The following is a 22,626-nucleotide window of genomic DNA, read 5'->3' as shown; positions in this document are numbered from 1 at the left end:
CTTAAAACTTTTGAACAGTTCTGTAATTAGTGAAGTTAAAAAGCTGAAATAAAATATTTCCAGTGCAAGTGTTCCTAAAAAGTTCCTCATCTAGCTATTAAATAACGTGAATTCTTTTGATGTTACAAAAGTACACATTATTTTGAAGATCACAGGAACCTTTCCAAAACTGGTCTTATTTTGAAATCTCTTACCGGAAGTTACGTCTTCGCTCCGTGTTGTTGGGCCGTGGCGCTGAAAGGAGCGCTCCCAGCCGCAGGGGTGGATGGCAAGGAGCCGGAAGAAAGAGAAGTCAGAATAAAAGGACGTAAAACAGAAAAGAAGAAGTAGACTAGGAGGAGGAGAGGAACGAGGAGAGGGAGAAGTCCAGAGGAGGAGAAGAAGTGAGGAGCTGGTGGAGTGACTCAGTGTGATTTCTTTAACAGCTGCAGCGGCTGTCAGTCAAACACGAACAGACCCGCCAGGTGGGCTCAGGCCCCGCCCCTTCAGGTAAACCCTCAACTGTTTCTGCTGTTCCAGAAGTCCTTAAATATCAAAGTAATAGTAAGTAATCAAAGTAACAGTGGAGTTCTGCTGAGTGGAAAAATTACTTTAATGTGTATGTAAGTATGAGCGGGGGTAGACACGTGTAGAGACTTTGTACTGAGAGGAAGGACGATTTAAAAGTATTTTTCACAGTTTTGTATGAAGTACTGCAGTAATTACCAGTGAGTGTGTGTGTGTGTGTGTGTGTGTGTGTGAGAGAGAGAGAGAGAGAATGGGATCAGTGAGCATAAGCAGCTTTCCTAAAAGCATGAAGTATTTGCTCACTTCCTATCAGGCTGCCGGTGTTGTGCTGCATTCTGTGACCGGATCAACTGCGTTCCTGCCTGCTGCTCATGTTTCCATCACTTCATGCTCAAAAAGCAAAGTCAGTGATGCTCTTCATCAGTCAGAGATCAACCTCCAAAACGTACAAGAAAAACACATCTGTTTTCAGTAATGACGAGCTGTTTGTACTAACGCCATAAAACAAAGAAAAGTCTTTCTAGAAGACACATGAAACAAATGTGTCAAAAAGTGATTGTCTGCCAAAAACTGATTGTTTGTATTTAAACTGCTATAAATAACTTGCTGGTCTATAATATGTGAAACATATGTCAAATGTATCCCTCATGAATGAAATCAAGTCATCTTAAGCAACAAACAACATTCCTGTAACAAGGTAGAAGCCGCAATCAGTTTTTGGCAGTGACTTTTATGTATCCTTTATTTATGCAGTTAAAAGAATTCTTGTTGACTTTAAAAAGATCTCTTTCAAGAGTAATCTGGCCAAGAGGACAGCTGAAATTGCAACAAATGCAAAAATAGTTCTGTAAACATATTTTAAGTGGACAAAAGGGAGCTGATTGATTATAATGTAAGTACAATAACACAGGTAATTTATTTTATTTTATATACACCACTTCTTTAGCATCTCAGGTGAGCATGGCTAAAAACCAGTAAACAGGCAGAATTATGTTAATAAACCAACCAGCAGAGGGTGCTCTATAGGTTGGCTAAGTTTGTAGTTTTGCATTAAATTAGACAAGAGCCACTAGCACTTCTTCCTGGAGCCTTACAGTGGTTGCTAGAGGTTGCTGGCCATTTTGGAGTGATATTGGTTGCAATCAGGGTGCTGCACCAGAAAAACTCCTTTTAATTGCTGTGGTTACTAGGAAGTTGCCATAGTCACCCATATTTCGCGTGCAAGATGGCCACTTGTCTGCAAACACTCACTAACTAACCACTAGCAGTAGTGGAATCCAAACAGGAAAGAAGAGAACTTTCAAAGTAAAGGTTGGGCCTCATTGCCAGACACATTCCACAAGACATGAATGACTTTTACTTTGTTTTAACTAACTTAGCTAGCAGCTGTCAAATGTTTGCAAACAAGATGGCATCTTCCACCCAAACTACAGGCAACTGCAGCAATCTGTCAGCAACCAAAGCAGTTTCACCTTGCAACAGCAACTTTCTGCAACCACTTGTAAATCAATCAGAGAATATGTATTTTTCCTTTGCAGCCTGGGATTGCCATGGCGTAACTGTTCACGCTGATGGATAAACATCATATACATGACTTCCACACAGAGAGGTGACAGTGTCTGTTGTTTCTGTTAGATGAAATAACACTCTCTGTGTAAATATCTCACAGTTGTAAGTCATTACCAAAGGATAGAGCAACAGGAGTAAAATAAGCCTAATGAGTAGTAGGCTCAAACTGTCATAAACCTCTGACATGCTTGAGGGTTTGGCTTTGGGTTGGGCCTTCGGGGGCAGTGCAGTGAGCTGTGAGAATGCCAAAACTTTTCCAAGTCAAACAAACATTTAGATAACAAGACGTATTGGCCAAAGCTGCTGCCGCAAACATGAATCATTTCATGCTCGCTCAGATGACAAGCAGCATGCTGTGGGACCGACACGGCGACCTCTAAAAGCGGCCACACCTGCAGCAGAGCAGCTCCAACTGAAACAAGTCACGTGCAGACCATCGCTTGTTTTTTCTACAGCACTTAAAATGCTTGCGTTACGTTCCTGGAAGCAGCGCTTAGGCTTTTAAATCAGCACTCAGCTTTTCCAGTTAGCACGCTCTGAACTCACACCAATGCTTAAATAGCATGAGAGGAAATACAGGCATGAGACACACCACTGCTGAAAGGAGTTTGCCCTATGTGAAGAATTTCCCATGAACGTCTTCTTTAGCATTGCTTGGATCCTTTCCCCCCCTGTTGAACACTTAATTTGATTTGAAGCCATTTTCTTTTCTCACCCTTTAGTGTCATGCAGATCTAACCTTTCAGCTTTCTTGCTCTTCCTGCCAGTCTAATATTAGCCTGGTAGTTTCATCTGGAACTGGATCCAAAACCTGACATGTACAAAACAGCATTGAGGGAAAAGCTCCCCCCAGAAGCTAAATGTCTTTTAAAATGGCCACAGAGCACTTTTGCTTTAAATCGGTGGTTTTTAAGGGTTTCCAACCTATCTCACACTTTAGTGTTAGCCATTGTCCCATGATGACGATTGCATCAAGCACACTCTGAATCAGCGCAGTTAGATCAGTTTCCATACAATGACCCACAAAATCCCAAGCAGGTGTTCATAAACAGCTGACACTAAGTGTGACAACACAATAGAATTTGTTTTAAAAAAAGATCTTCAGTCTGTCACAGTGATTCTCAGAAAGTTATGATAAAAAACAAACACACTATTCTGAAGCATTTTAAAAATATTACACATTAAACAAAGTGAAGTAACTTAAATGAATGGTAAGTCAACAAAAGTGAAAGTTGGGAGAATCAGGATTGTGAGAGGTGCAAGGAAGAAAAACAAAGAACTAACTCAGAGCAAGTACTAGCAACAGCTTTATAGACTGGAAAACCCAGTCAGCCCTGCTCTCCAGGTAGCTGAAACACCTGCAGAGGAAAGTGAAGACATTAAATGATGGGATTGATCAGACTAAATTAAAGGAAAGGAAATCTCTCCGAACTTAGTACTTCTTTGAATGAATTCAAGTCTCTGGAGTGTGAATCAGCGCTGCTTACACAAACTAAATGTCAAATACCTCGAACTGGAAGCACATGCTCTACAAACACTGTCAGACAAAGGCAGAATGTGGGGAACCTTTACCATCTTCCCCTTTCAGCTGTTTGAATAAAATGAGTCTAGTAGTCAATTGAAAATTGAAATCAATAGAAAACTGGTTTTCTTATCTGAAACCTGTTTAACTGAAAGCCAACAGTCCATACAGGACGCGGGCCTCTTTCCAAACTCATTGAAGGCTGTCTGGAAAAATCCATGAATATAACAGCAGTCAGTAACATGCATGATCTGCACAGCACAGGTCTGCAGTTAAGCTGAACTGGATATTCCACAAATACGTGTGGACTGACCTGCCACATGAGAAGGTCATGCCACGCTTACGAGTCAAGAGCCGCTACTCTAGTTTGGCTTTCCCCCTTCATATCTGTGTGTATAGAGATGCAGAGATATGGATCGTAATTTAGATGTTTTGCTTCCCTGGACCTGAACCACTTCCTGTAATTAGGTCCCATTACTTTAGAACTCATCAGATTTGTGCTTATTTTGGTGCAGTAGAAGAAGGATTCAGGTCCTCCACTGCAGGAAAAAAACACTAAAACGTGTTTTTAGAGCTTCACGCATCATGGTGCTTTGCTCCTGGACCACCAACGGGCGAATAAAGAGTCGAACACACATTTTAGACTATATACAAACACGTGACTTCAGTAAAAAAAGAAAGAATGGAAAAATAATTATTTACAGGTTTGGTCCCATTAGATTTTTATTTCTCAGTAGAGAAAAAACTTTTAGCAGCTCAGCTGAATTTTAAAATGATAATCCACAGACTGTATACCTTCATATACATATACAGTAAGCACTATACTGTACATTAAGATATCGACTACGCTTGCCATTGCACGCACAACAAAATCCACACCCCACTGTCAGCCCAGCACTTAGAAATAACAATACAACTCTCTTTTTTTCTGTCCGCTTGCAGCACGCTCTTACTATTCATGGATTCTTTTCTCTTTAAATGGTTTTTAGTTTTACAAATTAAAGCATGAACTTCGAAATAGAACCAATAGAATTTCATCACCAACCCCAGGGCTTTAAAAAAAGACAGAAAAAAACTGCAGTTCTTCTAATGTCCACTAGAAGCTACAGCATAGACTCCCATGTTATACTTGATTACAGCGTGCTTCAAAAGGGGTGTGGCCTCTTTGGCTGACCTGCAGATAGTTCACAGAAGTGGCTGCAGCTGCTAGCTGTCTGCTAGGCTTCACCTCAGCTAATTGGAGTTCCTGAATTGGAGACCTCTGGGCCATGTTTGTGCTGTTAGAGCCTTTTGTTGTCATTTTAATAATTATTATTATTATCTAGCCAACAATATGGCTGCTGTGTGCGTAATCGTACTAACAGACCATTCAGTAAGTCCATTTCTAAACTTTTATTTAGATATTACTGAGCAGTAATTAGCAGCTATGTGTCTGTGTGATGCTGTTGTACTGTCTGTGAATGCAGCTTGACAGTCAAGCTAGCTAGCATTTAGCTAATAACATAACACTCCACCCTGTCATACAGATATGGTCTATATGCTATCTCTGAGGTTGAAGACAGATACTAAAACTAATGAGTGGCATTAACGTGGGTATAGTCATCTTTTACAGTCTATATAAGATAGACACTCAGAAAATAAGCAAATCAATTTTAAAAAATAATTTAAAAATAAATGAGTTTGAGGAGCCTTGGCTGTCCACATGATTTTACTGCATACAGGTGATATTGCATATTTCAACACAAACTGATGTGTATCTGAATGTGTAACTGGTTTACTTTGAATTTGTGTCCCTGCATTTCTTCTCCTGCTGGCTGTTTTCTTTTTTTCCAAATGCAGCCTTTATTTATACTCCTTGTCTGGAAAAAAGGCACTTAGTCTGGATTTGAAATTCTCAGAATCCAGTTTGATGGTTTACCGCCAAACGTCTCCTCACAAACATCATTAAACTCCATTTCCTTCCTCCGTCTTTCTTTTTGCAGGATGAATGGAAGCAGCTCAGCAGGAAATCCCAGCGCTGCCTCGTCTTGCTCACTTCCTGCCCACGCTAACGAGGGGACGCTGAAGACAGAGTCTCCGAAGAAGGACCACCAGAGCAGAGAGTCTGCCAGTGTGCCTGGGTCACAGAAGAACCAGAGACCAGGAGGGAACAAACAGGCTAAAGAGAAAACAGACCGGCGGTTTTCTCCTCACACGGAGAAAACCGCAGAAAATACTCCAGAGACAAACAGGCTAAAGACTAAGGATTCAACTTCTTCAAAAAATGACTCAAAACCAGACAGACCACAACCAGAAAACCTCTTTCCAGACCAAACCGAACTAGATCCTCTTCCTAAATCAACAGATTCTGGTTTGGGGGCAGATCAGAGGAACCTTGGAGATCCTGTCAGACCAAAACATGAACAAGAACCAGGTGACTCTCAGGACTGTCAAAACCACAAAGATCTTTTTTGTGCAGATCAGAAAACTAAAGATGAGAAAAGAAACTCATTTATAACTTTGCTAACAGCTGAAAAGGATGTCCGGAATAAGCTCCATATTTCTGAGTCCATAGAGGAGAAAAAAACTGAGAGGCTTCAGCATTTCCAAGATCCTCCTCACCTAAACACCCACAAGTCTCCTCCCCCTTCTCCTGCAGACCAGAAAAGACACTTGGATCCTCCAACTAAAAGATCCGCCCTGGCTCCACCAGCTCCACCTCTCACCATTGAGGCTTTCTGTGACCAGATGCAGCCCAGCCCTGCAGGTTTTCCTTCCGGGGAGCCCAAACTGTGCGGCTTCCTGATGAAGCAGGGCGGGCCTCTGAGGGCCTGGAAGCAGCGCTGGTTCACTTACGAGGAGAAGAAGAACCAGCTGTTCTACTACCGCACACCAAACGATGTGATGCCGCTCGGGTGGGTGGAGCTCAGCGGTGCCACCTTCACCTACCCACTGAAGTCAGAGCCGGGTACCTTCCAAATTAAGACACCTGAACGTACTTTCATACTGAAGGTAGGAGGCCAAATGTTGCTTAAAGCATTTTTGGATTTGAGTCGCAAGTGTTTGGAGTCTCTTAATCCACCTGCACCCTCTCCAGGCTGTGACCGAGGAGCTGATGCTCTATTGGCTGCAGCAACTACAGGTGAAGCGCTGGCAGCACCGAATGATGTCCATGTGCTCAGACCCAACGAACAACAACAACAACACTGCAGGTGAGAAACCAGCGTGAGCTGCTGCTCGAGCTTCTACATGGAACGCTGAGACATGAACTTAACTGTTTTAAAGTCTCTCCAGGATGTAGTTACAGCGAGCAACAATAAAAGTTTATTTAAAACAAAAGCCCTGAACACTGACAGAAGATCTGCTTTGTCTAATCTTATTTTGAAAATATCAGTAAATTACAGTTTGGTGAGCTTCAACCACCGTCCACTAGAGGCTCCAGCAGACCCCATAGTGCAGGGGTGGGCAACTCCAGGCCTCGAGGGCCGGTGTCCTTGCAGGTTTTAGATGTGTCCTTGAACCAACACAGCTGATTTAAATGGCTAAATTAGCTCCTGCAGTTCTCCAGAGGCCTGGTAACGAACTAAACATGTGATTCAGGTGTGTTGAACCAAGGTGAGATCTAAAACCTGCAGGACACCGGCCATCGGGGCCTGGAATTGCCCACCCCTGCCATAGTGAGTCAGTCCCGAAAGAAAAACATGTTTACAGCCTGATTTTTAAAAAGGGGGCGTGTCTGTTTATGACTGCCAGGTGGCTGTAGCTAGTAGTATTCACCTCAGCTAATTGGAGTCCCTGAACTGGACTTGTAGACTGCGTTTGTGCTGTGGGAGCCTTTTTAACCCTGGAGAACCCATGGGGTCAGAGCCGACCCCATTGGTTTTCTAGGGAAACCATGGGGTCAAATTTGACCCCATGGGTTCTCCAGGGTTAATGCTAACAGATATTATTAATTTCGTTGACTCATAATTTGCATCATAACTTTTGTCAGGACGAATTTGGCGGCGATCCAATCCGAATCAACTTTTGATTTAGTCTCCTAGTCTGATGATGTTCAGTTGACTAAAACTAAACTTTCAGCATTTGTTGTCCAAATGAGTTGTGGTCCCAGAAGAAGTCTGAGCTCTGTGTCTGTGTGATGCACCTGTACAGTGTATGCCTCTCATCCACACGTGGTCACTTCTAGCTCTATTAATGTTGAGGCTTCAGAATGCAGAAGCTACAAAGCTGTGAGTTTCCCATCTCATTTTTATACCCAGTCTGTGGTTGAAACAGACTTTCAGTCTCTAACTTGCTTTTCCCATGACTCTCACCAGAAGCTTCTTCAGACCTTTTCTGGTGTGCTTTCACCTCTTTTGTCTTTATCGGCCCTCTCATGTTCATGTTGGTCTCTTATGTTCAGGAAGTGAGTTACTGCTGTGGTTTATCTTCCTCTTCCTCCTTTGTGTCCCGGCAAGAATTGGGAAATCCTTCCATGAGGCATGGGAGGGGCTCAGACTGACTCATCGTTCCCTGAAAGTCTAAAATTGCGTCAGAATAAAGGATCAAGCGAGTCATTTAGCATGCACTGACTGGTTTTATGTTCCTCTTTTCATAGAAATATTTCAGGTTATACTTTTGTCACAGAGAAGAAGCGGCTTTTCCTTTCATTGTGTCTTCATATATGTGGCTGTTTTTTTTTGTTTAGGTCAGCATGAAGGAGTTGACAGGGTCTCTCTCTGTGCTTCTTACACCCTTATCATCCTAATTAGGACCTGAGTTTGGGGATGGAGATCATCAAAATCCCAGCAGGGCCATTAAAAATTAAGCAGAGGAGCAGGTGGGGAAATTCACCGCTCCCTCCCCACTGAAAGGCACTAAACATGAATCCAGTCTGGTTTTATTTCTCTGTGCATTATGTCGGGATTCACTGATCAGCTTTTAGTTGAACGTCCTCTTGTACAGACAGCCTACGGTCAGTTATTCGTCAGTGTTAAGCAGGCAGAGACTAGCTGAAGCAAAGCAGAGAATTCCTATGACAGCAGTGGTAAATACGGTCATGCAGCCTCCAACTGACAGACGAGGTTAAAATTGGTGACAGTGTTCACTGACTCAAACTAATTGAAAATATTAAGCACTCTGATGAGCTCTTTCAGCCTTTTGAGTTTCTGTGTTTGATCAAATAAACAATTTTTTAATGGTAAATGGCCTGCATTTGTATAGCGCTTTACTTAGTCCCTAAGGACCCCAAAGCGCTTTACACTACATTCAGTCATTCACCCATCCACACACACATTCACACATTGGTGATGGCAAGCTACATTGTAGCCACAGCCACCCTGGGGCGCACTGACAGAGGCGAGGCTGCCGAACACTGGCGCCACCGGGCCCTCTGACCACCACCAGTAGGCAACGGGTGAAGTGTCTTGCCCAAGGACACAACGACCGAGACTGTCCGAGCCGGGGCTCGAACCGGCAATCTTCCGATTACAAGACGAACTCCCAACTCTTGAGCCACAATCGCCTGTGGCTTAATCTTAAATTATACTTTTGCAGATGAAGTAAAAAGTGTGATTTTACTTCTGTTGTGTGCCTCTACTGTCGTCTATTAACAAGTAAGCGCATTAGAGGGTTAAAAAGGTTAAAAATTAAATCTTCACTTAGCAAAAATTCTGCAAATGTGATTAAATGAAATCATGAATGAAGCTTCTACTAAAAAGTGTTACATATAGCGTATAAGTATCAGTCCAAGTCCATGTAGCATGCAGTCAAATACTTCAGCTCTGAAAATATTTGACTTTTAAGGGGCCATCACGGCTCATTTCACCAAATATTGGCGTGGTCGATATGCTCTGTGATGTCGCCCTGTGGAGCTGAGGATCATTTCCTGTTATGGTTCAGTTACATCATCATCTGGACAGGAAGTGATTCTGACTGCAGATCAGCTGCATGCGACTGAATGAGAGGAAACCCCCACAGACTAAATATAAACTGGCGAGCAAACACCTGCTGGAAGGAAAAAAAACTGAGTCGCACAGCTCAGAGCTTCATTCTTTCATTTTTTTATCTTGAGATAAAATTTGTATAAAACAAGCATTGAACCTCCTCTGTTTATCAGTCTGACTACTGGAGCAGCTCACCTGGCTCTCGGGTATTCAGTACATGTCCCAGCTTGTTTAGCACTTTTACGTCTCAGCTCAGCTCACAGAGACGGCTCCATTGTTTGTTTGTTTTTAATTATCCTTCATGTAGGTGTTCAGAGCCTAATCTGACAGTGTGGAGATCTTTCAGTGCCCCCTGCAGGGTCTTTATGACATGGCCTGGAGATCCTCCCAGACTCATCCCAATATATACAGTGAAAATTACAAAATTTCTTAATTTTTAAAAGAATAATTTTTTAAAATTGTTTTTATCTACGTTTGTGTTGTTTAGGCATCAAAATTACTCAGCCAGGCTGCTTCAGAAAATCATTCCTATTATATTATAAAACACCTTTCAGGCACACACATTTCTGGATTATACCTTTTTGTAGCTGTTTCTTTTATTTATAGTCTAAACATTATTTATTAATACAATCTGCAACTCTTTCACAATTTTTGTCTTGCTTTCTACTTTTCCTTAACTTAAACTTATTTTTATTTTTTTTTGTTTTATCACTGTTGTGCATATAACGCCTATTTGTCGAGCCATCTTATCCATTTAACTAACTAGCTAGCTTTTTATCTATCTAGCAATCTAGCTAACTATCTAGAATTCACATTAATCACATTATTGGACATCTAGTATGGAAATTTTTAAAAGAAAAAGATAATGGGGGTAGAAGAATTTTGTCCCCCTTATGTAAAGAATTTTATATAAGGGGGACAAAAAATACACTGAACAAAAATATAAATGCAACACTTTTGTTTTTGCTCCAATTTTTCACGAGCTGAACTTAAAGATCTGAAACATTTTCTACATACACAAAGGACCCATTACTATCAAATATTGTTCACAAATCTGTGTAAACTGTGTTAGTGAGAACTTCTCGTTTGCTCAGATAATCCATCCCACCTCACAGGTGCGGCATGTCAAGGTGCTGATTAGACAGCATGAATATTGCACAGGTGTGCCTTAGGCTACGTCCACACGTAGCCGGGTATTTTTGAAAACGCAGATTTTTCTATGCGTTTGCACCTTTCGTCCACATGTAAACAGCGTTTTTGGTCACTGAAAACGGAGATTTATAAAAACTCCGGCCAGGGTGGATATTTTTGAAAACTCAGTTTTTGCATTTACGTGTGGACAAGAAAAACGGAGAAAACGCAGTGTCAAAGGTGTGCGCCTTTTTTGACGTCACACGTTATTGTTTCGGTGAAATGAATTTCTACAATACTGTTACTGTTAATTGTACTCTCTGCAGTGTTTAAATGCTTACATATACACACACAGTTACTGTCCCTCCACACATACGACTCGGTTCTGCTTCTATGCCCCAGCTTTGTTTACTTTTTCCCACCGACGCTTCTAGACTTCTGATTGGCCAACATTTCTGCACGGTTAGGAATATATCGCCACCTGTTGCTTTGGCATGTTCCTAGCAGCGTTTTCCTTCATTTCTGCCTTTACGTGTGGACGCGATTATTTTTTAAAACGAAAACGGAAAATCTCCGTTTTCAAAAATACCCATGTACGTGTGGACATAGCCTTAGACTGCCCACAATAAAAGGCCACTCTCAAATATGCAGTTTGATCACACAGCACAATGATACAGAAGTCGCAAAACCAGTCAGTATCTGGTGTGGCCACCTCACACAGTGCAACACATCTAATGGAGATGTGTTGCACTGTGTGAGGCAAATGGTGCGTAATGGGCATAGAATTCATCAGGTTGTTGATTGTGGGCTGTGGAATGCTGGTCCACTCCTCTTCAGTACTTGTGTAAAGTTGCTGAACATTGGCAGGAACTGGAACACGCTTTCATGTGACAAACTGCTGTCATGTGACGACCTGCAGTCAGGTCGTCACATGACAACATGCTGGATGTGAAGGTTCTGGGCTGGTGTGGTTACATGTGGTCTGCGATTGTGAGGCCGGTTGGATGTACTGCCAAATTCTCTGAAACGCCTTTGAGGACGGCTTATGGCAGAGAAATTAACATTCATTTCACAGGCAACAGTTCTGGTAGACATTCCTGCAGTCAGCATGCCAAAAGCTGCGACTTCTGTATCATTGTGCTGTGTGATCAAACTGCATATTTCAGAGTGGCCTTTTATTGTGGGCAATCTAAGGCACACCTGTGCAATATTTATGCTGTCTAATCAGCACCTTGACATGCCACACCTGTGAGGTGGGATGGATTATCTCGGCAAGAAGAAGAAGAAGTTCTCACTAACACAGATTTAGGCTACGTCCACACGTACCCGGGTATTTTTGAAAATGCTGATTTTTCTATGCGTTTGCACCTTTCGTCCACACGTAAACTGCGTTTTTGGTCACTGAAAACGAAGATTTTTAAAAACTCTGGCCAGGGTGGATATTTTTGAAAACTTCGTTTTTGCATTTACGTGTGGACGAGAAAAACAGAGAAAACCAGCGTCAAAGGTGTGCGCCTTTTTTGATGTCACACTGTGCGCCACGTTGTTTCGGTGAAATGAATTTCTACAATACTGTTACTGTTAATTGTTCTCTCTGCAGTGTTTAAATGCTTACATATACACACACAGTTACTGTCCCTCCACACATACGACTCGGTTCTGCTTCTATGCCCCAGCTTTGTTTACTTTTTCCCACCGAGGCTTCTAGACTTCTGATTGGCCAACATTTCTACACGGTTAGGAATATATCCCCACCTGTAACTTTGGCATGTTCCTAGCAGCGGTATCCTTCATTTCTGCCTTTACGTGTGGACGCGATTATTTTTTAAAACGAAAACGGAAAATCTCCGTTTTCAAAAATACCCGGGTACGTGTGGACGTAGCCTCAGACAGATTTGTGAACAATATTTGATAGTAATGGGTCCTTTGTGTATGTAGCAAATGTTTCAGATCTTTAAGTTCAGCTCATGAAAAATGGGAGCAACAAAAGTGTTGCTTTTATATTTTTGTTCAGTGTAATAATTAAACAATTTAAGACCCGTCAGTGAAGTGTGCTAAGGTTCAGACTCGTAAAACAATTAGCCTGAGCTTTTTTCCAACAGTTTTAAAAAGAGTGAACATCTTTATATTCCTGTCACCTTTCTTTTTGCGCCTAGACGCAAGTATCATAGCTGAGCCAGTGTTGATGTGTTTTGATCTTTCCATACAACAGAATCCTTTACCAGAGATTTGGAAGTGTGCCTTTTTTGTTACTCCCCCTACTGAAAACTGGTGATTCTTCAATGGTCAATAACTACAGACCAGTTTCCAAACTCTGGATCTTAGTCTGGTAAATAATCAACTTAGAGTTTCCTGGATTACAGTAGTTTTTTATCTCCTTCTCTGTCTGGCTTTAGGAAATTGCAATGCTATGAAACTGCTTTCTTAAAAGTTCTTAATGATGTCTATTGAGCCTTGAAAGCCTTCAAAGAACTACTGCGCTGCTCTTTTTATTGGTCTGTCAAAAGCCTTTAGCACTATTGACCGTGGCATTTTATGCCAGAGGCTACTGGTCATAGGCCTTTCAGACCAAGCAGTTTGGTGTATTACTAATGACTTTTCTGACCATCAGCAGTGCATGTAGCTCAGTGGCCTCTCTTCCAGAGAGTGCCCAGAGTTATGTAGTGGGGCCTGCACTATTTACTATTTATGTTAATGGCTGTGGACAAAATCTTAATGCTTCGGTTAATTTTTACACAGATGATACAATTATTTATTGTGCTCATATAAGTGACATCGTTTTTGAACAATTACAGCTAGCTTTTGAATTTATACAGTCACAGCTGTGTCAGGTCAGACTGCTTTTGAATGCAGGAAAAAAAACAAGTTTATGTGAAAATTACTGAAACTGAGGCTGAAGTTGGGCTTCTTTTTCCAAAAATCAATCGTGTTTCTCTTTCACAGCAAGGAAAAGGCTCGTTATTACCACCTGTTAACCCCTCCTGGATTACAGCGATAAAATTTACATGAACGCCTCTGCTCTTTCTCTCCATTTCATGGACTGTTTATCACAGGGCACTAAGATTTACAAGCAGCTGTAAAACTTTGGCACGCCGCTGTACTTATATTCTCTGGTTGACTGGCCCTCACTGGCCATATGCAGGATGGTTCATTGGTATAATTTTATCTGTAAATCTATGTATGGTTTACTCCCTTCTTATTTATCAGAGTACACGTCATGCAAACAGTTTAGTCATAGTCTGCAGTCTCAGGACTTCATTACAGTCACCATCAGTTCATACAGAACTCAGAAAGAAGGCATTCCTCTTTTTCTGCCCCATCTTTGTGGGATACACGATATGACATCAGCTGATGTCACTTGTAGACTTTAAAAGACGTACAAATGACTTTGTGAATTCATCCCTGGGAACTTGTTCCTGTTTTTGACATGAATGTGTAAACATTAGACAATTTTAGCTATTCTATTGTTTCTTCTATTGCTGTGATTTTAATGTTTGTCTGACATGGGTCACTCTTGTAAATGAGACACTGAGTCTTAATGAGACTATATAAGAGAGTGTATAAGTAAAGGTCAAATAAAAAGTATTTAAACATCAAACACACATTCATTGGAAATAAGCAGCTAGAAGAAAACACACAGGCTTTGCGTGTGTCTGAGGTGTTGAATGTCTGTGTGTGTTTGTGCAGATGACTTCCTGCCAGTGTTGAAGAGCCCCATCGGTCTGGTCGGGGAGGGGGCCGCCAGTGTGCCGATGACGCGAATTCCCCTCGCCAACGTGTCGCTCAAGCATCCGCTCATCGAGATCCAGTAAGTCCCCTCGGCCACAAATCTGAGACATTTAAACGGCTCAGACAGTCTGATGTCTTCCACTTGTTGTTTTGTTGTTGGTCTTCATGTTTCTTCTTTCTGAGTACAGAAACTCAGTCCACTGTCTGCGTAAGAGGTCATCCCAGGACTGGGGTCAGAGCGTGTTTCATGTAGAAGCTCCTCCCTGGATTCCCCCGAACATTGCCGACACAGTCAACACCCCCAGTATGTATATACAGTACTACAGCAGTACTACAGTAACTAGTCAGAGCTTAGAGTACGCCAGTAATACCATTCATATTCATCTATGAAACCACATGATGCAAATCAGTTAAACTACAGTCATAACTTAAAGACTTGAATGATGTTAAATTTTCTCCTTTTAAATACACATAAACTGAAGTTTTTTATTGTACGCGTGACTAAAAACCTCAGAAACTTGGTGTCTAACCAGATCCTTACTCTGAATGGTGTTACCTTTGCCTCCAGCAGCCCTGTGAGGAGTCTCGGAGTCAGTTATGTCCCTCAGTGCGCACATTAGACAAATATGTAGGACTTTTTTGTTTCATATATGCAACATCAACAAAATTAAGAACATCGTCTCAAAGTGAGGCTGAAATATTAGTTCACGGATTTTCTACTTCTAGGCTGGACTGTTGGAATTCATTATTGTCAGGTTGTTCTTAAAGCTCGTTGAAAAGCCTTCAGCTGTTTGAAATTCTGCAGAATATAACAGACGAGCTCCCCAGTTTGGATTCAGGAACACTCTCTACTTTTCCTATTAGATTTCTCTTTTTAGTAAACTTTGTAGTTAGTGTTGTGTAGGTGTCAGGTGACAGGTGACAGTGAACCAAACCATGTTATGAATGTTTCCACCCACATTTGGTCGAGACAGATTGCTGCCCCACTCTGATCCTGCTTTTGTTGAAGGCATCTTCTGTCATAAAGTGCTCCACATGGAGGATCATGTAATCATTGAAGTCTCTCTAATACTGTAAGGCCTTTACTTTGAGATAATGAGGCAGCATTTTTGTGATTTGGGGTTATATAGAAATAAAGTTGAGGCCTGCGGTGCCCATCAGATGTGGAAGGAAGAAGATGCATCTATAGTTACCTGTGACTTTAAGTTGGACTTGAACTGGGACTTTTTCATTTGACTTCAGACTTAAGACATAAACATCAGCCTGAACTGTGACTCACCTGTACTGAGTATTTTGTACCCGATTTGGGCTGTGGTCCGCTTCAGTCCTCAGGTTTTTATTAAGAGCTTGTTAGTCTGTGTTTGTCCTGTAAATTACCACAATTAGTTTCTTTACCCGCTTCAGCATCCAGGCGTGCGACTTCTTTTAATCCTTCTCTGTCACTTCTCAGCTTCTCCAACCCTCAGCACTCCCTCTGAATCCCCGAGCCCCTCCCCTCCCCCGTTGCTCAATGCCACTGATCAGGCGCCCCCTGCAGATGGCAGGGAGTCGCCATCACTGTTTGAGAGTTGCAGCCGCAGGGTGAAGGCTCGCAGCGCGTCCACCTTGCCTGTCCGCCGCAGAGACATGGCGTCTCAGTCCTCAGACCGGATAGGCCGCTTGCAGCAGGAGAAAGAGATGCTGATGGAGGAGGTCAAAGCTCAGAAGGTGATCAGTCGTTCAGTAATCATAAAATTTTATTGATCTCTGCTGCCACTGAAAAAAGTGACAAACACAGCGCCTCCTGCAGGAGCTGGTGTGGATCCTCCACAAAGCGCTGGAGGCTTCTCAGCTGGAGAAGCGAACCTGTGCCGAGTTTTTGGCAGAGGAGGGTGAGCAGGAACGTCTGGAGCTGCTCCGACACCGCGAGCGGCAGGCGGCCGACCTCCGGGGGCGGCTCGACGAGGCCAAGATGGAGGTGGAGGCGGTGAAGAAGAGTCTGGCTGAGAAGGCCACGCAGGTCGCCGAGCTGGAGCAGAACAACAGGATGCTGGAGGAGAAGAACAACGCCAAACAGGAGGTGAGGACAAACTAGAGGTTGCTGTCAGACTGACCTCTGGTTGGTCACGTTAAAATAACCCGTGCACGTTTGTTTCCATGACTGAAAGTTTCTCTGAGATCTGGAGCTGTTCCTGGAGCTGCTACTGGCTCAGGAAAAAAGCACAAAACAAACCGAATGTGGGTGGATGTTGATTAGATCAGACAGAGGGCCTCTCCTGTGCATTCAACGCTTCACCTAAATAACCAGCCCAGATGATGGATGTGTCATGTGATTCGTTGGAAAACTGAGAATTGTAACCAAAAGAACAAAAAGGGGAACGTTTGAGGAAGATCACAGAGCAAAATGCTCATTGAGCGAGCTCCATGTCTCCACTTTTAAAGAGCAGTTGGCAGGTTGGTGTTCTGCAATGTTACTCAGGTCTCTTCAGAGGTGGTTTTTTAAAATATTTTCTGATTCTTCAAGTTTGTGCCTCCTTATTTGGACCGTCCTCCTACCTTTGACCTGGATTTGAATTTCTGTACGCCACACTGAAACATCTCAATTCCTAAAATTCATCAGGAGGAGAGAGGAGGCTGCAGGAGTTATGACTGACGATCAAAAATAAAAAACGCGCTGAGAGTAGGGCTCTTTAGGTAGCTCGTCCTTCATAATCATGAGTTGTTTCAGTTATTTAAAATGATCAGCTGTGTCAGTTTGAGTGCCACATACACTGCAGTTTGATCTCAAATCGGTGAAATTAGTTTACTGCAGATTTCTGAATCCAAGACAAATATTTAGAAAGAAATTATGTCCCTTTAAGTCCAAACACATTCTCAAAAGGTTCATGTTTAATGAGCTGCGAGCTGCTCACGAAGTCTAAAACATACAACTTCACTCAGTTTTCTGCTGTCGCGGGTTTAAATAGCATTTCGTTTTCATTCAAGCAGCTTTTAACTTCCCGTAGTCTTCTGCTCCTGTGCTGGCATTCTCACACCGTGAGTAGGAGATGTTTTTATTTTCCAGATATCTGAACTTTTAAATTTTCACTCTATTCAAAGTCACCCTGGACTGCACTGGGACCTTTGGTGGGCCTAATCCGGCCCCCGGGCTGCATATTTGACTCTGTCAGGGTTTCATTTTAATTCTGTTTTATGTGTGGCGTGCATTATGACCATATAGCTCAATCAACTGCTCCACCCAGTGGTCACGTATCGTATCTAGGCAGTAACTGGCTGTGTGACTCAGCTTCTTCTTCCTGCCTGAACCAAAACAGGACACACCCACGCAACATGAGAATGGCTGAAATGAAGCTGAACGATTCTTTATTCTAGTTTTGTGTTGTTGAATCACCGCCTGCAGCTGGCAGACAAATAGAAAGTGCTTAGAGTTACGAGCACTTCTACTTGAGTAAATGTACTCAGTTACTTTTTCTTGCTTCCTGTGAGCTTTGTGTGACAGTAAAACATGAAGTCTATCTGCAGCTGTACTCACTGTGCGACTGTTTCCTGTCAGGTGATCATAAAGCTGTCCGATCAGGTGACGGCGTGTCTGTCAGAACCGCGGCGCCCCGACTCGTCCTCTGCCGGCCGCATCAACTCTCAGACTCTCAGACAGCTTCGGCAGGAGAACAACAACCTCAAGGTGAAGCACAGTGATAATTTACAGCGAATTAAAGTTTTACTTGAAAGTGCAGAGTGTAAGTGATTGTGTTTTAAAGAAAGTTTAAAAACCTTCCAAAATGAGCTGAAGCTATCAACAGTGAAGAAACAGACGATATTACGTTACTGAGTCTAAAACCTCTTAAACCTCCCAGGTTGTCTGACTGTGTTTGTGTCTGCAGGATGACATCGAGGCATATAAGACCCAGAACAAGTTTCTGAACTCTGAGATCTACCAGCTGACCAAACTGTGGAGGAAAAGCTCAGAGCAGGAGAAGAACCTGATGGTGAAGGTCGGTCTGATGCCATTTCTGTTCATTTAAACACTCCACCACACAGAGCTGCTATGGGCCAGCTACAGCCCACAGCCTACAGCACAGTGATTAATGCCCCTTTTCCTGCTCTCTGATTGGCTGCAGTGTGCTTTCCTGGAGGCCGCTAATTGTCAGGTGGAGAGCCGTTACCTGGGAGTCCTGCGGAGGCTGCAGGAGATCAAATCTCTGCATCCGGCCCAGCGGGAGGCCGTGCAGAAAATGATCGAGGACGCTCTGAAGGGAGAGCTGAAGAGCGTCACGAAGCTCAGCGTGGACAGGTACGAGCACCCGAACAGCAGGGTAGACAAAATAACAGACACAACCTACTTCTTTCTCATTCAAGAGTCACTTGACATGACAATTCAAAACTCAGAAGAAGAAACTCTAAATAGATCAAATTTTTCACTGCTTACTCCAGACCTGATAAATGTGTTAAACATCTGCTGTGTCCTCAGGGATCATGATGAGTACGGCTTTAAGATCATCCCAGACTACGAGGTAGAGGACATGAAGCTGTTGGCAAAGATCCAGGCGCTGGAGATTCGCTCCCACAACCTGCTGCACCAGGTCCGAGAAACCAAAGTTTACAGCCGCTCATCCCCTCCCCCCCAGCAGGCTAGCAGGGCCTGCAGTCACTAATCAGGGCTAAAAAATCAGCCCAAGGGGGTTGCCAGAGCCAATCATCTGTCTCCACCTGTCCCCTATTAAAGATTTAGTCTTTATAGTCATAACCAACATTATTTTGTATGTTTAATGATATTTATTAATGATATTTTATATTATTTGCTCATCATGTCCTGTTCAGAGCCGACCGACAGTCCAGAACCGGAAAGCAGTTTCCTACAAAGAAACTTTTTCCAGTTTTGATCAAGAGCTACGATGTTCAGTAACTGGCGGTCTCGTTTGTCCCTGTAGGAGGGTCTGCAGCACCCCCTGCTGAGCCGCTGGGCTCAGTACCTGGCAGGCAGGTCCAACGATGACTTCATCATCTCACCTGAGCTCAAAATTCTGGTGCGTGAAGGCATCCCTCGGGAGTATCGGCAGAGAGTGTGGCGCTGTTTGGTCCGAGCCAGAACTTTGACAAGCCAAGAGCGCCACCCGCAACGCTATCAGCAGGTACAGCTGTAGAGAGAGAGAGTGCTTTAGCCGCACCTGAGCACAGGTGGCTCCTCCTTCTTCCTGTTGGGAATGCTGGCGAGCCCTCAGTAATCCTGTTCTGTTTCCAGCTGTGTGAGAAGAGTCGGACAGCTCCTAATCCTGCCTCCAGGCAGATCCAGCTGGACCTTCACCGAACCCTGACGACCAATCAGCACTTCTCCTCGCCGTCCAGCCCCGTCCTCCAGCAGCTCCGCCGCATCCTTCTGGCCTTCTCCTGGCATAACCCTGCCATTGGCTACTGCCAGGGACTCAACAGGTCAGAACAAAAATATAAATTTTATATCTGAGTTCTTATGTGGACCCGCCTTCCAGACAGAACCTCACCATAAATGTCCACAGGTTAGCGGCCCTCGCTCTGCTCGTCCTCCAAAGTGAAGAAGACGCCTTCTGGTGTCTGGTGGCAGTGGTGGAAGCCATCATGCCTCAGGACTACTACACCAAGAATCTGGTGGCCTCTCAGGTCAGCAGACACACTCACCTGCTTGCCTGCTGTGATCTGTTTTAGTGATCAGTGAGGCTGATCTCTGTGAGTCTTTGTGCTCAGGCGGACCAGCGCGTGCTGAAGGACTTCATGGCGGAGAAGCTTCCTCGCCTGGCATCTCACTTTGAGGATCACAACATTGACGTGTCTCTGGTCACCTTCAACTGGTTCCTGGTGGTTTTTGTGGAGAGTCTGCCGAGCGACATCCTGATGCCTCTGTGGGACGCCTTCCTGTACGAGGGTACCAAGGTACCATACACCCGAACACACCATGACAGAAATGCAAACAACACTTGAATGCACCACAGTAGTGTCCATGGAAACAAAAATGATTTTGTTTTGACCTTTTAGATGTCTTTATTTACATTTTAGGAGTAATAAGACATTGTTTACTAAGCATGGGGAACTGTCATGTGACATGAAATAGGAGTGGGAAAACAGGTAATTCTAGTAACGACCTCACAGTCTACCACAAGCAGCGTAAATCCAGATGATGAGCGGGACAATGCCTTTGGGCTTGTTTCTGCAATGTGACAAATGCAGCACAGTTTTTACATCGTTTGTCTCAGGAAATAAAATCACAGTTCAGAAATATATACCACACAGGGATAAATGCTGACAACAGCTTCAGCCACGTAGGTCCAACCCAGAAGTTTAATTTAAACTTAAAGCTCAACTACCAAGTAAGTTAATATTATCTGGCAACTGAGGAACCAAGTTGGTTTTTGGAAATCGATCAGAGCTGTAATGAGTAAAGGGCCCAACTGCACCACAACTGAAAGAGTAATTTTATGACTCACCTTCTCAAAGTTTCCAATTAATTGTGTGGCGTGAGTGTCCTGTTATGAAATGCGTGTCTGTGCTGCAGGTGATCTTCAGATACACTCTGGCTCTGTTCAAATACAAAGAGGACGACATCCTGAAGATTCACGACAGCGTGGAGATCTACCAGTACCTACGCTTCTTCACAAAGACCGTCTCCAATGCCAGGTACGCACTCGCCTCCACCCGCCTTAATCTACAAGCTGTTACACTCTCAGAAGTGTAGCGGATGTAGCTGTTGAATCTTTGAGCTTCAAACCCTTTTTACTGAAATTTTGTGAGAAGTTTAAATTTCCCTGATCACAGTAACAACGATTTAAAGATTTTTAAGTATCTGCAGCTCTTGGATACATGTGGTCCAGTCAGTCCAGTATTTCCTGCTCAAACTGCAGTACTTGAAGTATCAAGCAGCATAAAACAGAAACACTCAAGCTGATCAGTTTCTAGTTTATCTGTGTTGGTGATCGAGTCCTTTCCACCTGCGTGTGTCCATGCAGGAAGCTGACCAGCATCGCCTTCAACGACATGAACCCATTCCCCAGCCGGCTGCTGAGGAACCGGCGAGTGCTCCACCTGGAGCGCCTGCAGGCGGAGCTGCGTGAGCTGGAGGAGCAGCAGAAGGAGTTCATCACCGAGAGCGTCGTACGGAAAGACAAAGAGCTCGACGTCATGGTGAGCGAGGACGACGAGGACCTCTGATCACACGGGAGGCTTCAGCTGCTCACTTCGAGACGACGATGAGTTTTCCATGAGTTCAAGAGAATTTCACTAAACCGGCTGTTAACTGTTTTCCTTCACACTAAACACAGGATTGTGTGAGGTTCACCATCTCTACTAACACTACAAGGAAACAGACACATACAGATTTAACTGCATCACATCTCTGAAACAAGCTTGCAGTAAACAAATGTGTACTGTGTTCACGTGTGTAATAAGTCAGGCTGCAGAAATGTGCAGATGTATTTCAGTGAATTCATTTGGATTAATATGTGATCACTTATTTATTTCAATGCATCTTCTGCTTTATACCTAAAAATGCGTGACATTTCTAAATGTAGTCACATCCCTATGAAACATGGTTGATTGTCACAGCTGGTGATAAAGAAATTAAAATGTCCAGCTATTCAAAGATTTTGCATTCTGCACAATGAGTACTTTTTGGTACTTGAAGTATATTTTGATGCTGATGCTTCAGGACATTGTGCTGCATTGTCGAAGCTCTCTGGGCTTCCAGTTAGAACGACCTCACAGTGTTTTATTTTGATCTGGTGTAAAGTGCATGGTGCGGAAATGACAGCATGATAGTCACATGATAAAACTGACTTTTCTTTTTTTTTTAATTTTGCTGGGTGTGCATTTTGTTCAAATGTCTTTTTCAGCATTTGTACATAAATATTCTGTATATAAATATTTGATTTTCATTTATTTTACAGAGTCCTTTATTTTGTTTCACAAATATGACATTCATGTCAAATGACATCTGCAGACTTTATAATGACCAGCAGGGGGCAGTGCATTGCAGTCTATGAGAACATTTACTGAGATCTGTTTCATGCACTAGTTTCATTTTTTTTTTTAAAAAAAAGTGAATTCCCTACCAATTGCAGGAATAAAATAGGAATAAATAACAAACGAGAAATACATACAAAACAATATAATAATATAATAAAAACTAAATAACAGATAGCACATATTTATTCAACTTGCAGACAATGAAAATAAACAGACATTAGAGTAAAATTTAAAAACTTTTATTGATGTTAACTCCAAGTGCTGAATTAGCCCTGTTGTCAGTTCAAATCACTTCAATCT

General features: G+C 43.0%; 1 protein-coding gene across 1 annotated transcript; it reads left to right on the top strand.

Annotated features, from left to right (window-relative positions):
* The first annotated feature begins 235 nt into the window (after positions 1-235).
* Positions 236-22,221, top strand: tbc1d2 (TBC1 domain family, member 2). The gene is made up of 17 exons (XM_006797606.3): positions 236-489; positions 5,581-6,589; positions 6,675-6,789; positions 14,320-14,440; positions 14,550-14,665; positions 15,812-16,068; positions 16,151-16,420; positions 17,894-18,022; positions 18,222-18,332; positions 18,459-18,631; positions 18,809-18,920; positions 19,269-19,469; positions 19,580-19,767; positions 19,851-19,971; positions 20,056-20,241; positions 20,861-20,982; positions 21,312-22,221. Exons 2-17 carry the CDS (start codon positions 5,582-5,584, stop codon positions 21,511-21,513), a joined length of 3,432 nt encoding a protein of 1,143 aa, XP_006797669.2. The 5' UTR covers positions 236-489; position 5,581; the 3' UTR covers positions 21,514-22,221.
* The last annotated feature ends 405 nt before the right edge of the window (positions 22,222-22,626 follow it).

This window comes from Neolamprologus brichardi, chromosome 2 (genome assembly GCF_056152115.1).
Source record: "Neolamprologus brichardi isolate AB-2024 chromosome 2, ASM5615211v1, whole genome shotgun sequence".
In the NCBI taxonomy this organism is placed as follows: domain Eukaryota; kingdom Metazoa; phylum Chordata; class Actinopteri; order Cichliformes; family Cichlidae; genus Neolamprologus; species Neolamprologus brichardi.
Note: the sequence above shows the minus strand (reverse complement) of the source record. Positions and strands in the feature narration are given on the sequence as shown.